Here is a 13,708-nt window from a genome sequence, read left to right as displayed (position 1 = left end):
AAAATAACACAGTAGAGACAGGAAGCTGCGCCATGGACACAGGAAAGCACTTCGGTAAGCACTTAAACCTGCTGAGAATCTTCTCTTCTGCCAGATGCTTGCATCTTATCAGCACACTACGCTGGATGAAGAAAGCAAGCACCGTCGGGCTCTATCTATTTATAGCTCACTCTAGCCTGCTAACTACAATCAAGTGCTCCCACTGCTAAAAATGCTACAAGTTGGATGACTTTTGAGTATTCTCAGTACTATCCAAAAGAGGATTCTAATCTCTGGATGTCAAAGACTATCAAATTTTTCAAGAATGGAGGCAGGCTGCTGATTACTCATGCAGAAAGCCTCTCATTTCGAACTTTCTTCACAAATAAAAAATAAATCTTGAGACCACTGACCAACAACTAACCACCTAAGGTGCCAAACCACTAAACCCAGATAGGAACAAAACGTGCTATCAGGAGAGAACACGGCCGACCTCTTCTGAACGTAAGGCAGGAGAAAAGCAGCGTACTTGAACTACAGCGCTGAAACACAGAAGCGCTGTCACACAGATTTACAAGGAACAAATAGGAAAGAAGGTGTAGTGCGACCCAACTTAACTAAAGCATTGGATTTCTATCTAAGAAATAGGTAGAAAAACAAATAGGTCCTCACCCATTATAAAACACGTATAGAAATATACAGCAAGTATATATACCTTCATCTCCAACATCAGCTTTGATAATTATATGAATCGTGAATTAAAAGTTTTAAAAATTGCCCAGGCTAACTACTGTGTGCTACATACAGAATTTACTTTGAGTTTTAAATTGCGTACTCCCAGCCTGTCAAAAATATAGAACTATATGCAGTCACAGAATTCATAGCATATTGTGCTTTAGATAGACTTGTATAAAATAGCAATATTTTTAGAATATTAACTACACAGAGTAACTGAAGAACTTGTTTCCACATTATCCTAAAACACTGAATATGTGCAAGGTTAAGTGAAATCCTAACATCAAACACAGACTGTTGAAAATAAAAGCATTAGGAGAATAGGTTTGGGCATTATTAGCACCAGTGAATGATACCAATGCTTTCAGACGTGGAAAGGGGTGGGGATGGGAGTTGGGTGGAGGTGGGGGAAAGACAGGTACAAACACACCTCTGGCTCTAGACCCTAAGCCTCAAGAATGAGAAAAAATGGCAAACTATAAAAGCCAGAGCTCTAGGGTCAATCCATGTCAAAAACTAGTTGAACTCACTAAAGAGCTGGGCTCAACTGTGAAACTTAAGGAATTAGGTCCTTGATGTAGACAAGCTGTATCAACCATCCCTGTATCAAGCAAGTGATTGAAGACTCTTACATATAACTCCCTCAAGGATAACTCTTAACAAGCTACAAGTCAGTTAAAAACTGACACTTAAAAAGAAAATCACACATAGGAGCAAATAACATCTAAATTCTAAGGTTTGGGGAAGAAAAAAAAAAAAAAAGGAAACATGCAAAAATAGTTTTTAACTATTCTTTAGCTACTGTTCAAGAGAAAGAAATGAGAGGAGCTAACTCCAGACCAGGGATGTCCCTGAGGAAAGCTCTAACAACAGGCTCCTCTTGGAGTAACACCAGGGGAAGCAAGTAAGGTGAAAATACAGATCCCAGAAAAAACTGGAGAGCTGGGAGTGAGTTCAAGAAGAAAATGACACATGGAATAAAGAATGCCTAGCTAAGAAGGATGAGGCAGGAAACCACAGGGATTAACAATGAATTAGTATTCTATTTAAAGTAAAGAAAATCACTGAGGGGCCATAGAGATGAGATGGCTCAACTGCTGTTCTAAAGGCTCTGACTTTGAGTTCCAGCAGCCACATGGTGGCTCACAACCACTTACAAGTCTAGTTTCAGAGGATTCAATGCCCTCTTCTGGCCTCGGAGAACACCAGGCACACACCAGAGCGCAGACATACATTCAGACAAAACACCCACACATTACCCACCCCCCCAAAAAAAGAATCTTGTAGAAAAAAGCCTATGGAAACTCTGTAATCCAATTAACCAAGTGTGCTAAAAAAGAATCTTTCCTTGTTCTGAGCTCCCTATTCACTTGTAAATATGTTTTTGCCTGTGTTCCAACAATCTATAAACAAGTCCTAACAAAACACAGGCCTTCAACTTGAAAGGCATCTGAAGCATTTTCCAGAGCAAACAACAACAAACCCCACTGCTGCTGTCAGGTGACAGACAGAGATCCACGGGAGTCAAAGCAGTAGTAGTTAAACACTGAAGTGAGAATCCTAGCAGGGAACACCACGGCTTTGTTAGCTATGATTACAAAAGACATTCCTAACAAAGTGCTGAACAATTTAAAAACAGGACTAGGAAATTAAATGCAAAAGTAACTGGTTAAATAAAATGTGTGTTTTCAAGCCAGATGTGGTAGTGCACCCCTACAATCCATTCACTCAGGAAGTGAAGGCAGCAGGATCCAGAGTTCAAAGCCATCCTTAGTTACATAGTAGTTGCAAACCAGCCTAGGCTGTATTTAAGACCTTGTCTCAAAAAGATATCAGCTCCCAAAGCAACATTTTCTTCCCGAAGAATCTGTTAACCCCAATTGGGAGAAAAGGGTTTTGTACTGATACATGATTCTACACTCTCTGTTTTAACAGAGTAATTGTTGAAGCATGTGTAAAATATTACAATGTAAACCTGCATCTAGTGTAGATAATTCCTGTAAGTACTAAAAATAGCATCCTAAGAGGTGTTTTTCCTCTTCTCCCCTAGGGATAATATCATGAATGTAAAACAAAAGGACTCAATATTATTGTCAATTTAATTTTGGTCTAGATTTGAGCTGACTAGTATGGTGGAAACTAGCTGTGTGTGGTTAAGGAGTACTAGACATGTAGCTAGTCTATACTGAGATATGCAATACAGATAAAATTAAGTTCAAGGACTGAGTATAATTAAAAAAATAGAAAATATTACATTAATAATTCTATTATACATTGAAAAGATATATCACATATATTAGTTTAAATTATATGCTATTAAAATGCTTCCTTTTTGAACTTTCAAATGTAGCTAATAGGAAAGTTAAAATTATGTATGTGGTTTGCATTAGATTCTACTACACAATGCTGAATATCAGAGGAACTTTACAGTCACTAACAGGGCTCTAATCCAAAAGGAATCAGGGTTTGGAAGGCAAGGTACCAATATGTGTATTTCAAGGTACTCCTTAAATAATTCTGATAATCCTTAGAACAGAATGAAAGGAAAATACTGGAGTGAGAAAAATTAGCTAAGCTTTAAAAAAAAAAAAAGGTGAACAGGCTTATTGTACGTCTTCAGCCATTGTTTAGCTGCCAGGAGAAAGAATCCAAATCCTTGTTGTTTCCCGGGCAGTGGGAGTGTGTTTTGTTATTCACGCATCCCATCTGAGCTGATGCTGAGAGGTGACATGACTCAGACAGAAGCTAGTCACCAGAAACACCAACTCTGTGCTTAGCTGGCTAGGGCTTTGTGCTAACCTGACCTCTGGGGAGGCGAGGCTGAGTACATTCATGTGGCCTATGATTTGCTCAATCGTGCCTATGAAATGAAACCTTGATAAAAATGTAACACAAGCTTTTGGAATTTCCTGGCTGGTGAACACATTGTTGTGCTGAGAAGGTGGTGTGCCGTGAGTCCTCAGAGAAAGAACAAAGAGAGCTGAAGCTTAAGCCCTGCCACACTTCCCCCACATGCTGTATTTGCCTGGCCCTGATCTATATTCTTTATAATGAAACTAAAGCACAATGGCCACAACCATAACACTAGCACTCGGGAGACTGAGGCAGGGGGACTGTGGATTGGGGGGCAGCCTGAACTACAAAGTGAGCCTGTTTCAACATACAAAAATTTGATAGAACTGCAAATAAAATTGTGATACTCATTATTAAACTGAGGAGGCTGTAACAATCACCAACTTTGTGGCTCACTGGTCAAAACTGTGGGTGGCCTGTGGCTGTTCCATAGAGGCTGACACTTACCTGGTAGTATCTGATCAAACCAGATATGGGTAAACATCAAAATTGTATCAGAATATAGTTATAATTCTGAATGTATTTTTAGGCAAATATAAAATCTTATCAAATGTTAAATCAATAGCAATTCAAGTTATTCTCTGAAATTTAATAGATGATTTTGTGATCAAATGTAATCATCTGGTCCTAAACTAACAAAAATGTGTTAGAGCTTTAAAAATTTACACATTTTATAGGTGTGTGTGTGTGTGTGTGTGTGTGTGTGTGTGTGTTTGTACACACACACACAGCTTGCCTATCTCTCCCTCCCCAGCATGGGGTTACAAATGTATGCCTTGTCCCTGGCTTTAACTTGGGTGCTAGGGATCTAAACTTGGATCCTCATCTTTTTGTGATAAGAGTTTTATGATTAAGCTATCTCCCAGCTGGTTTTTATGGTTTTTAACAAAGATTATTTATCATTATTTTGTATCTTCACTTGCACATCTATATAAATACTACTTCTACCTATAATGATGACATTCCAGCAGCTTTACAATTATACATATAATCAAGGAAAATGTCAGTATCTATATATAGATCATATTTCTTTTCAAACCTGGCCTTTATCCATAGGGGTATATATGCTCTGGATGATGGGAAACACAAGACCATTTTAAAACCCTATCAGGATTAACCAACACTTCATGGAGAAAAGTGCAAAGCCTGTAAACAAAACAATTTCTTTCAATTAACAGTCAACTTTCCCCCCTCTGAACTGAACATATAATCTCAAATTTTAAAAGAGGGCTAGTGGGATGACTTAGGGTAAAAGCATTTGCCAGCCAATGAGGATGACCTAATCTGAGTTCAATCCTCAGATCTACATGGTGGAAGGAGAGAACCAACTCCTGAAAGTTGTCTTTACTTACACACACACACACACACACACACACACACACACACACACACACACACGTGTAAAAAGAAAATAAGATAGAATTTTGAGAGCAGTTCAAAAAGACCAGGGGAGCAATGAGGAAGGGAGTCAGAATGAGCCCTGCAGGCTGACTATAAATCACTGCCCACAGGAAAGAGGCAGGAGAGAGCAGGGAGGAAGGGAGGCTGTCTGGAGAATTACAGAGCATTAAGTATAGCATGTAGTTCTCTGCAATTATTCAAGGAATGCAGGAAAAGAAAGAAGACCGAGCGCAGAGCCCATATGTGCCACAAGCACTTCGCTGCTCGATGAAGGACAACCATTCGTTTCTAGAAAATGAGATTCTGAAATCCATGGAGGCAAAAATGTACTGAGAGACGCTTGCTAAATCAAGGATATATGCTTTTCTCTGCCAGCCACAAGACATTTTTTGAGGTGGAAACGTGAAAGGATCTTCTGAGACAAAGAAGAGACACACTTTTCCTGAAGATGCCTCTTTTCCGCTGCCGACATCTGCTGGATCAACAGTGGCATCCAGTGGCCAAAAGTCTCAGCACAGACTTCTTTGTCTCCAGAAAGGCTCTATTGCTTTGGGTGAAGTGGCAATTCAGAACAAAACCATTTCTGCTGTCTATAACTAAGGATCCCCAAAGACATAGTGGTTTGTAATACCAAGCGAAGGACCAAAGGCAATAAAGAAGAAATGGAGAGGAGCAGGGTACGATTGGCTGTGGTATTTATATTTCCTATGGTATTACTAAAAAGAATAAAAATATGGGAAAGGGTGAACATATGTATAGCTTGGAATACTTCGAATTTTGCTGGCACAAAATTTTTTTTTAATGAGCATACAAATAAATTATTCTCATTTTAAGCCCAAAATAAAAACAAATTTAAATATACACATTTTAAAGGACTTGGGAAAACAATAATAAAGGAAGTAGATAGCCAATTAAGTAATTAATCTATATTTAAAGAAGTCTGGCTCTCTCAAGTGTGACTTTTTATTAAAAAAAAAAAAAGGCTGATTGAATTACAACTGTTAAATTCCGGTGTCAGTGTTACGGGAGGCGAGGCCTACTCAGGTAGACGATCCTGCAGTCAGCACAGGCCAAAGCAGAACTTGCACACAGCGTTCCTGTTGCCTTAATTTAGAGTGGTAGAGAGGGTCTGGCAAGTCAAATGCTCAGAGGAAAAAGAAGGAATAAAAAGGAGGGAGAAAAGAAAAAGGGGAGAGAAAGAGGGAGGGTGTTCTTTAACTACATATACAAGCAAGAATGCGCAGGAAAAGGCTAACCATCTGTCTTGACTAGAACCATATTGCATCTCTCCAGATCAAGGCACAGGCAGGCAACAAGAAGCTCTTCCTTCATGGGTCATTCAAATCTGTCTGTTTGTTTATCTACATTTCTTGGTACAAGTATCAAGGAACTGCCATACAGTAGCCCTCTTAACTGTCTCACTAAGGCACTGGCTAGCTCAGGTGCATGTACCAGCTCAAACTCACCTGTTTGGATGAGATGTAGGCAGCATGAACTGAAATTCCACCACGCAGGTGTTGTCCTTAAGCTGGCGGTGTTGTACACTGTTAAGTTCATAGGCAATATAAGCCCTTCGAACATATACCTGGTTAAAAAGCAAGCCTCAGTAAATATACTTAATAAAAAAAAAAAAAAGAAAGAAAGAAAGAATGGCTAGACCAAGGAAAAGTCTTGAAAAGATGCTATTCTAAAGATGGCAGTTTGCTGTGAGAGGGTCCAAGGCCCTGAACTTGAAGCTTTAATTGTTAAAGCTGGGGTTTTAATGTTTTACTCATGATTGTAAACAAAATGAAAATGGGTCTGCTCTTGCTGGGTATCCAGGTGCATGGTAAACCGAACCTAAAAGCTGGAGGTTTCGCCTTTGGCATAGGGATCATACAGAACCATAACTAGTGATTTATTAGCATGATGATTCCAGCAGAAGATAAATTAAGCAGTAAGAAAAACAAGAGGCTACTTTGGGGAATAAAAAGGGAAAACAGAAAATCACTGTCAAGTTCAACTTTTTACTCTATCTTGTAGCTACCACCAATCTGACTGCCCCAAATCAGGTTTGAAGGATTTCCATCCTCAACTACACACAAGAGCAGCGAGGCATAATGCAGCATATGATACCTCAAGCCCACTAACTTGATTCAATAGTTAAAGAAACAGCAACAGACTGTATCTCTGCAAAAACTGGCCATCCACCCTCCCACACTTCAATTTCAATTTGCCATGCACATAAAATGCAACATGAGAGTCTATTAGCATGTGAAGCACATAAGGAGGCATCTCATGACATGACAGGAAAGCCTGGAAAAATTCCAAGATATTTCAAATATTTGATATTTACTGAGTAGGATACTTTACATTTTACCCGCAGAATACAAATAAAAAATAATCCAAGAGAGCTAACAACAGACTATGTGATGTCTATTACATGAAATCACTGAAAACACGTCTCCCGCACATTTTCAAAATATATCTACTTGGCGATGTTAAGAAAGCATCCAGGGTTGCAATTTTTGTGTTTAATGAGGTGGTGTGCTGTGGTGCAAACAGAAGTCTTCAAAGTCAGACTGACCAAATGCAAACCCCTCCAATGACAGTCTGTGTTTTCTGGGCAAGTCACCTACCCTCACAGTCTCCCTCGGTTTTTTGTTTTGTTTTGTTTTGCTTGTTTGTTTTTAAATTTATAAAGCAGCTGTAAGATTAGCTGGAAAGGGAAAGCACCTAAACCACAACTCATTAAATGCTACATAACTAAAATTTGGCTCAAACCACAAAACAGTGAGGTAACATACGTGGATCAACCATACACTTTTCACATATGTTACTGTGAGTCTTAATTCATTAGGAAAAGGGGAAATTCAAATATATGGAAAGAAGAGACTATTAAATGCCAGCTATTTCCCTGTTATTTGACCAAAAGCAGATAAAAACATCAGGTAAAGTACCTGACTGTAAGCATGTAGTGTTCTAGAGGAAGAGAACAGAAGAAAAGACCCAGCATGACATCTGAACACAGAAAACTCCAGGCAGAACCAGGTTGTGAGACAGACCAGAATACTCACCTCCAGAGCCGCCATCCTCACCACCTGGTTGCTGTGGTAAAAAAAGTTTGGGAGGACATCAAAAATAGATGTTTCCGATAGGATGAGTTTCTGGGAGGCAAAAGGATATGAAAGCACTCAGTGAGACCTAAGAATCCTGCTGGTGAATGCCACACATGAACATAACGGGCCCAGCTACTGTGGAGAACATAAGAATCCTTGTCCCACAGGGCTGCCTTGAGGATTATAAGGGTTAAGACATATAAAATTCTTTAAATTGTTTATTGAAATGTATCAATAATATGCCAATATAAGTGCTTATGAGTAGTCTCACTTCAGACCTCTATTTGTACTTTCTAAGTACTGCCTAATACTCCACTATCAGATATCCCATTAGCTTGAAAACTAGTACAAACCCTAGATTTCAACTATGAGCTACATAATTAAAACCAAAACAGAAACACCTCTTTCCGCATCTAGGTTCCCTAAGAGGACAACCTACGGAAATACGAAGATTCTTTTGGCCAGTCATAACAAACACTCTGTTTTCCCAGTAGGAAAACACAAAGGAGGCACCCCAGAGAAAATGATATTATTTTAAAAAATAGATGAAGCCCTTCATTTGTAGCAAAATTACCCAATAATTTTTTATAACACTGGCTCTTTAAAAGTATAATACTGAACATTTAAATAAAATTAAAATTAAATGATATTTAAATAGCTTTGTCTCCAGAAGAGGAACAACCATCTAGGTATGCATCTGATTCAAGCATCAGAAATCAAATAATGCTGCCAATTAATTCTGGTGTAGAATGCTTTCAAAGGATAGAGACTTCAATAGGACACATCTATCAAAGAAGTCCCATTTGATTTTTAAGTCTAAGTTATGATCCTGTAATGTTTTTATAAAAAAAAAAATAAACATAATCATTTTTAAAATTCAAGGAATGAAATTTCATTATATAGAAGTCAAAATTAATTGATTTAATCTTTAACTGAGCAATGCGTATGGGAAGAAGGAGGACAGGGGTGTGAAGTGGTAGGAAGGAGCTACTATAAATACCTGCAGGTTCTCAATGCAAAACTGGTGTCCATACATATCAATAGCTGACAGGAAGATAGACTCTACTTGGTTATGGCGAAGCTCGTATGACGGCAGATGGGAAGCAATAAGAACCTAGAGTGAAGGCAAAAGAAGAGGTGTAAGTTCCTGCGGGAGTGATTATTCTATTAGGCCACCTGATAGAAAAGCAATAAATATGAATCTGTAAGTGCTGGCATCAAAGATAAAAAAGAGACCAAGCAAAGCAACTTCCAGGGCCTGTACCATAAAGTCAATGCTACCAAACACTGAACCTCGGTTGCACCGTGATTTGCACCCTGGACAATTTCCCTGGACATAGGGGAGGGGGAGGGAGAACGAGCCGCTTCAATCAGGTTCCATCAGTGCATGTGATTTACCTTTGCAAAGCTGCTGGTCCTGGGGACTGCATGACTAGCTGTTAATTGGGAATCGGGTCTGGCAGGGAGCAGCTGTGGGGAAGGTGGCTACAGTATAGCTAGCCTTCTTCAACTTTGCAGTAGAAGGGAGGAAAAGCCGCTTTGACAGCCCCAGGTACTCAGCACCAAAGGGAAGGCTTCAGGAGCTAACGCTGACGCATGTGAGAGGCAAAAGGGAAAAGCAGTGTCACAAACAAACAGGGAGTCAGTAGGACCTGAATATCCTCAGCAGGTCACTGAGAGGTTCAATAACTGAGGAGTTCAGTGACATGGATACAATTGTAGAGAAAGCAGAAGGTCACTGAGCAGCTTCAAATGCTGTGTCCTTGTCAATGCCCGTGCAATGAGAACACAAAGGGGGTGCCGACTCTCAGCTTCCCCGCAGAAACCTTTTGGAATGGAAATGAGGACTCCAGGGTTCGCTAACTGGACTTCTCTGGGGCTGTTCCGACGGCCAATGCCTAAGATTCGTGTCATTATCTTTCCGCTTTCCACACTTGATTGTTTTCTATATACTTGTAACTTTCATCTGCTTCTAAGCTCCCTTTGGGAAGTTCATCTCCTTCCCTCAGTTTCCTTTCCTCCACCTGACCCTGGTTTATGACTACAGTGAGGGCTAGCAGAGCAGATAGGGAATAATACCAGTATCTTATAATGTGAGAAATCCAACATTAGCTATGTCCCTTGTCTTAAAAAAAATGCCTTATCACACGAAAACATTGCATGACCTCTGTGAAAGTGCATTGTGTCTAGAACTATGAAAAATATTAGTCTTTCAAGATAACCAACAACTGGTTCTTACCTGACGAGCCCGCAGTGCCACTTTGGCATTGGTGGTCTTGCTGAGTTGAGTTAGCTCTGTGAGGATATTTAGCAGCTCATCAGTGAGTGTAGGGTCCCGGCCACACAACTGATCCTAAGTGTTAATGTGGAAAGGTAAACATCAACTTGTATCATAAAGGACTCCAGTGGACAGAACCTGAAATGGGGACAGGAAATGGCCCTACCACTGAGCTGCACCTCAAGGGCTGCCTAACATTCTTCAGTCTCCTTCCCCCCTTGGCCAGCAGCCATTTCTGGAAGGATTTCTGTACCATGCTTGCCTTTTCTCATCTCAGGGACACCCTTTACCCCTGTGCAGACCTTTACCACAGAAGTACACATGAAAGCAAGGGCCTGGAGCATGGCTCAACAGTTAAGCACACTTGCTGCTTTTGCAGAGGACCCAGGTTCGGTTTCCAGCACTCACATAGTGGCTCACAAGCATCTTTAACTTCAGTTTCTAGGAATCTTATACTCTCTTCTAGACTGAGAACACCAGACATGCAGACAGACAAAAATACTCATATACTCACAGACATGAAATAAAAATAAATCTAAATGTCTTTTTAAAAACCAAAATGAACAAAGAAAAAAAATTGCTTTTGACCTTTGGGATAGACATGCATTTCCAAAAGACCTTTTCCAAAATCCCTAATGCTTTCCAAGTCACAATGCAAATACTTTAACTAGTCAACACCATTATGCTAGGAAAAAGTAATCTCAAGATCACAGGAGAAAATGATTTCTAACACTAGACCCTCAAGCCACAAGTGACCCAAAAGTTTACTTCAACTGTCCACAGTCACAAAACCCATCACTTATATTTAAGGAAGTAAACATATTGTTTTTTTTTAAAATCCATCTGAGAGAATAAAACAAAAGCTGACATTGAAGTAAAAATAAGTCCAGGATGCTGTTGAACCCATAGTCCCACCCATCGCAGGCATAATCAAAGAAGAGAAACTGCAACTCAGCCTCATCTTATGTGGATAAGAGACAAGAGCCTAAGAGCATGTAAGACTGAGATGATTTCCCTATCTCAGCCCTTCTCTCCTAACGCCCTATAATGTGTGGACACATTCCTGCCTACATAGCCATAGAAGTGCTCTGGGTAAAATAACAATTCATGAACTTTGCAAATGACTAGACTAAGGTCCAACAGCCACCAAAGCCAATGTAATGAAAGAAAGCCTGCCATTTCTCCAACCTGTAGAATTTTTGACAGTGAATAAGCTCTCAGAAAGCAACAGAGGTTTAACGTGAGGAAAATTAAGCTATCCTCTTACTTGACTACAGATTATGTTCTAAGTTAAAAACAAAACAAAGCAAAACACATGGAGTCACCTTTCCTCTCATTGTAAGAGAAAGGGAACGAGAAAAGAGGGTAGGGGGAAATAGCATCTGTTCAGTAAAGGGGCAGAGAAAGAGAATGTGGAGATTTAGGGAAAAAACAAAAAACAAGAAGTAATTATTCACCCACACAGCTGACAATCTTCCTGGGCTCTCCATGACACAGCATAAAAACCAGACTTCCTCAGAAACAAAATCATATAGTTTGGATGGAACTCTATGTGTATTAGTTTCTCTTAACTTAGATGTTTCCATTCAAATATTTGCAGTTACAGGTAGTTATGAGTTGACAAGTGGGTTCTGGGAACCGGCCTAGGTCCTATGCAAGAGCAGCAAGCGCTCTTACCACCGAGCATCTCCAGCCCCTCAAATATTTTTTTTTCACTATCATCATTAAGACTTAGAAAAAGATTAGCAATAATAAATTATGTGTACAGTAAATTTCAGGACTATTTTGGCCTTGATGCAGATAGTGTTGAGATCCTGAAGCAATGAGTGTTCTGCAGAACCACTCATGCTAAGGGCCAATATTCAGCAGGATGCTTAATGGCCCTAGACACACTCTGTCTAAGCTTCCATTGGGAAACTGGCAGCCCAAGATTACCACTCTATCCTGTTAATTTTTGTAACAATGCCATTAGAGGGTAACCACATCAGCAGATGTGTCTCCAAAACAATACACAAAGAACCCCTAAAGCCAACAGAAGGGAAAAAAATTCATTTAAGTAACCAATTCACTAACTGTAAGTCATTTGCAGAAATCTGCAAACCAAAGTGAAAACTACTGATCATCTATGGTCAAGATGGAACAGCAGTTATTTCTTGCTTTTATTCTCATCCCAGATGTCTGCTAAGGAATATTTTGCATTTGCAGAAATATGCTCAAAATAGCAATCGATGGCCAAGGTTATACAATGAGTTGACAGAAAAGCCCAACAGAGTCCAATGTGATCTTAGCAGGTTAGACATTAGGTGCTCCAAGAAAGGCAATTCAGAAGGAATAAGGCCTTGGATATAGACATTTACTAATTATCACTCACCCAAGTAAGACTTCTTCCTGACAAAGACGCTGTAAGTTTATCAATCAATTGCTAATAGCATCTTTATTCAGTGTAATTGGTAGCTTAAAGTGTCAACCTGGTACATCCTAGAGTTCCCTGGGAAGAATGTCTCAGTGAGGGGCTGTCCGCACAGGGCTTGCCTGTGGGCATATCTGTCAAGGACTGTCTTTAGTTAGTTAATGTGGGAAGACCAGGCCCATGGTGGGTGGCATCATTCCCTAAGCAGGGTGCCCTGAAGTGTGTAAACACGGTGAAATCAAGCTGACTACAGGCAAGCAAAGGAGCATGCACGCATTTGTTTCTCTCTGCTCCTGACTGTGGATGTGCTGTGTCTAGCTATTTTAAGTTCCTTGACTTCTCCACGGTAATGGAATTTAACCTGGACTTGAAAGCTAAATTAAGCTCTTTTTATCCTAAGTTACTTTTTGTTCAGGCATTTTATCAGGGCAACAGAAATAAAACTGAACATTTACTAAATGAAGTCTCTGAGATTTTTTTTTTTTTTTACTTACACACTGGGTAGATTACATGCAGTCGTGACAAAGGAAGAAGAAACTGGTCTGCATTTTAGATGCTCTGCCTGAGTCAAATCACATACAGCATACTCATGAAAGCACATCCATGTATACAAAAGCAAAGCAGTGAAGAAGTCTACTCAACAGAAATTTACTTAGCAGTCCTTGGGGCATGTTACCACTATGCAACATATGTTAACCGCTGCAGAGGACCACAGCACCTCTCCAATGGAGCAACTTGAATTTCATGATTCCCTCCTTTAGGTTCAAAGGCCCAGAAGTCATCATCTAGCTCAGCAAAGCACACCATCAACATCTCTCCTTCTAGAAAGCACTGATTGGAATGCTGGGCACATAGCTATCAATCAGGAGACCAAGGTGAGCAAAGAAAGGTGACCAGAAGAGAATACAAGCTGGGGGAATTGAAATGCTACCATGTCCCAGTGACATCTGTAAT

At 39.9% G+C, this 13,708-nt stretch overlaps 1 protein-coding gene across 8 annotated transcripts in view; it reads right to left on the bottom strand.

Annotated features, from left to right (window-relative positions):
• Positions 1-13,708, bottom strand: part of ACACA (acetyl-CoA carboxylase alpha) — a 266,488-nt gene that overhangs the window by 113,108 nt on the left and 139,672 nt on the right. For all 8 annotated transcript variants that reach the window (XM_084750470.1, XM_084750475.1, XM_084750471.1 and 5 more), the window contains 4 exons: positions 10,306-10,419; positions 9,067-9,180; positions 8,025-8,114; positions 6,435-6,553 (listed from right to left, as the gene is read on the bottom strand). In XM_084750470.1, the coding sequence (XP_084606596.1) occupies positions 6,435-6,553; positions 8,025-8,114; positions 9,067-9,180; positions 10,306-10,419 (437 nt within the window). The remainder of the gene's footprint in view (positions 1-6,434; positions 6,554-8,024; positions 8,115-9,066; positions 9,181-10,305; positions 10,420-13,708) is intronic.

This window comes from Acomys minous (assembly GCF_964271855.1).
Source record: "Acomys minous genome assembly, chromosome: 12".
In the NCBI taxonomy this organism is placed as follows: domain Eukaryota; kingdom Metazoa; phylum Chordata; class Mammalia; order Rodentia; family Muridae; genus Acomys; species Acomys minous.
The sequence above is the reverse complement of the archived record's forward strand: the minus strand, read 5'-3'. Positions and strand labels throughout refer to the sequence as shown.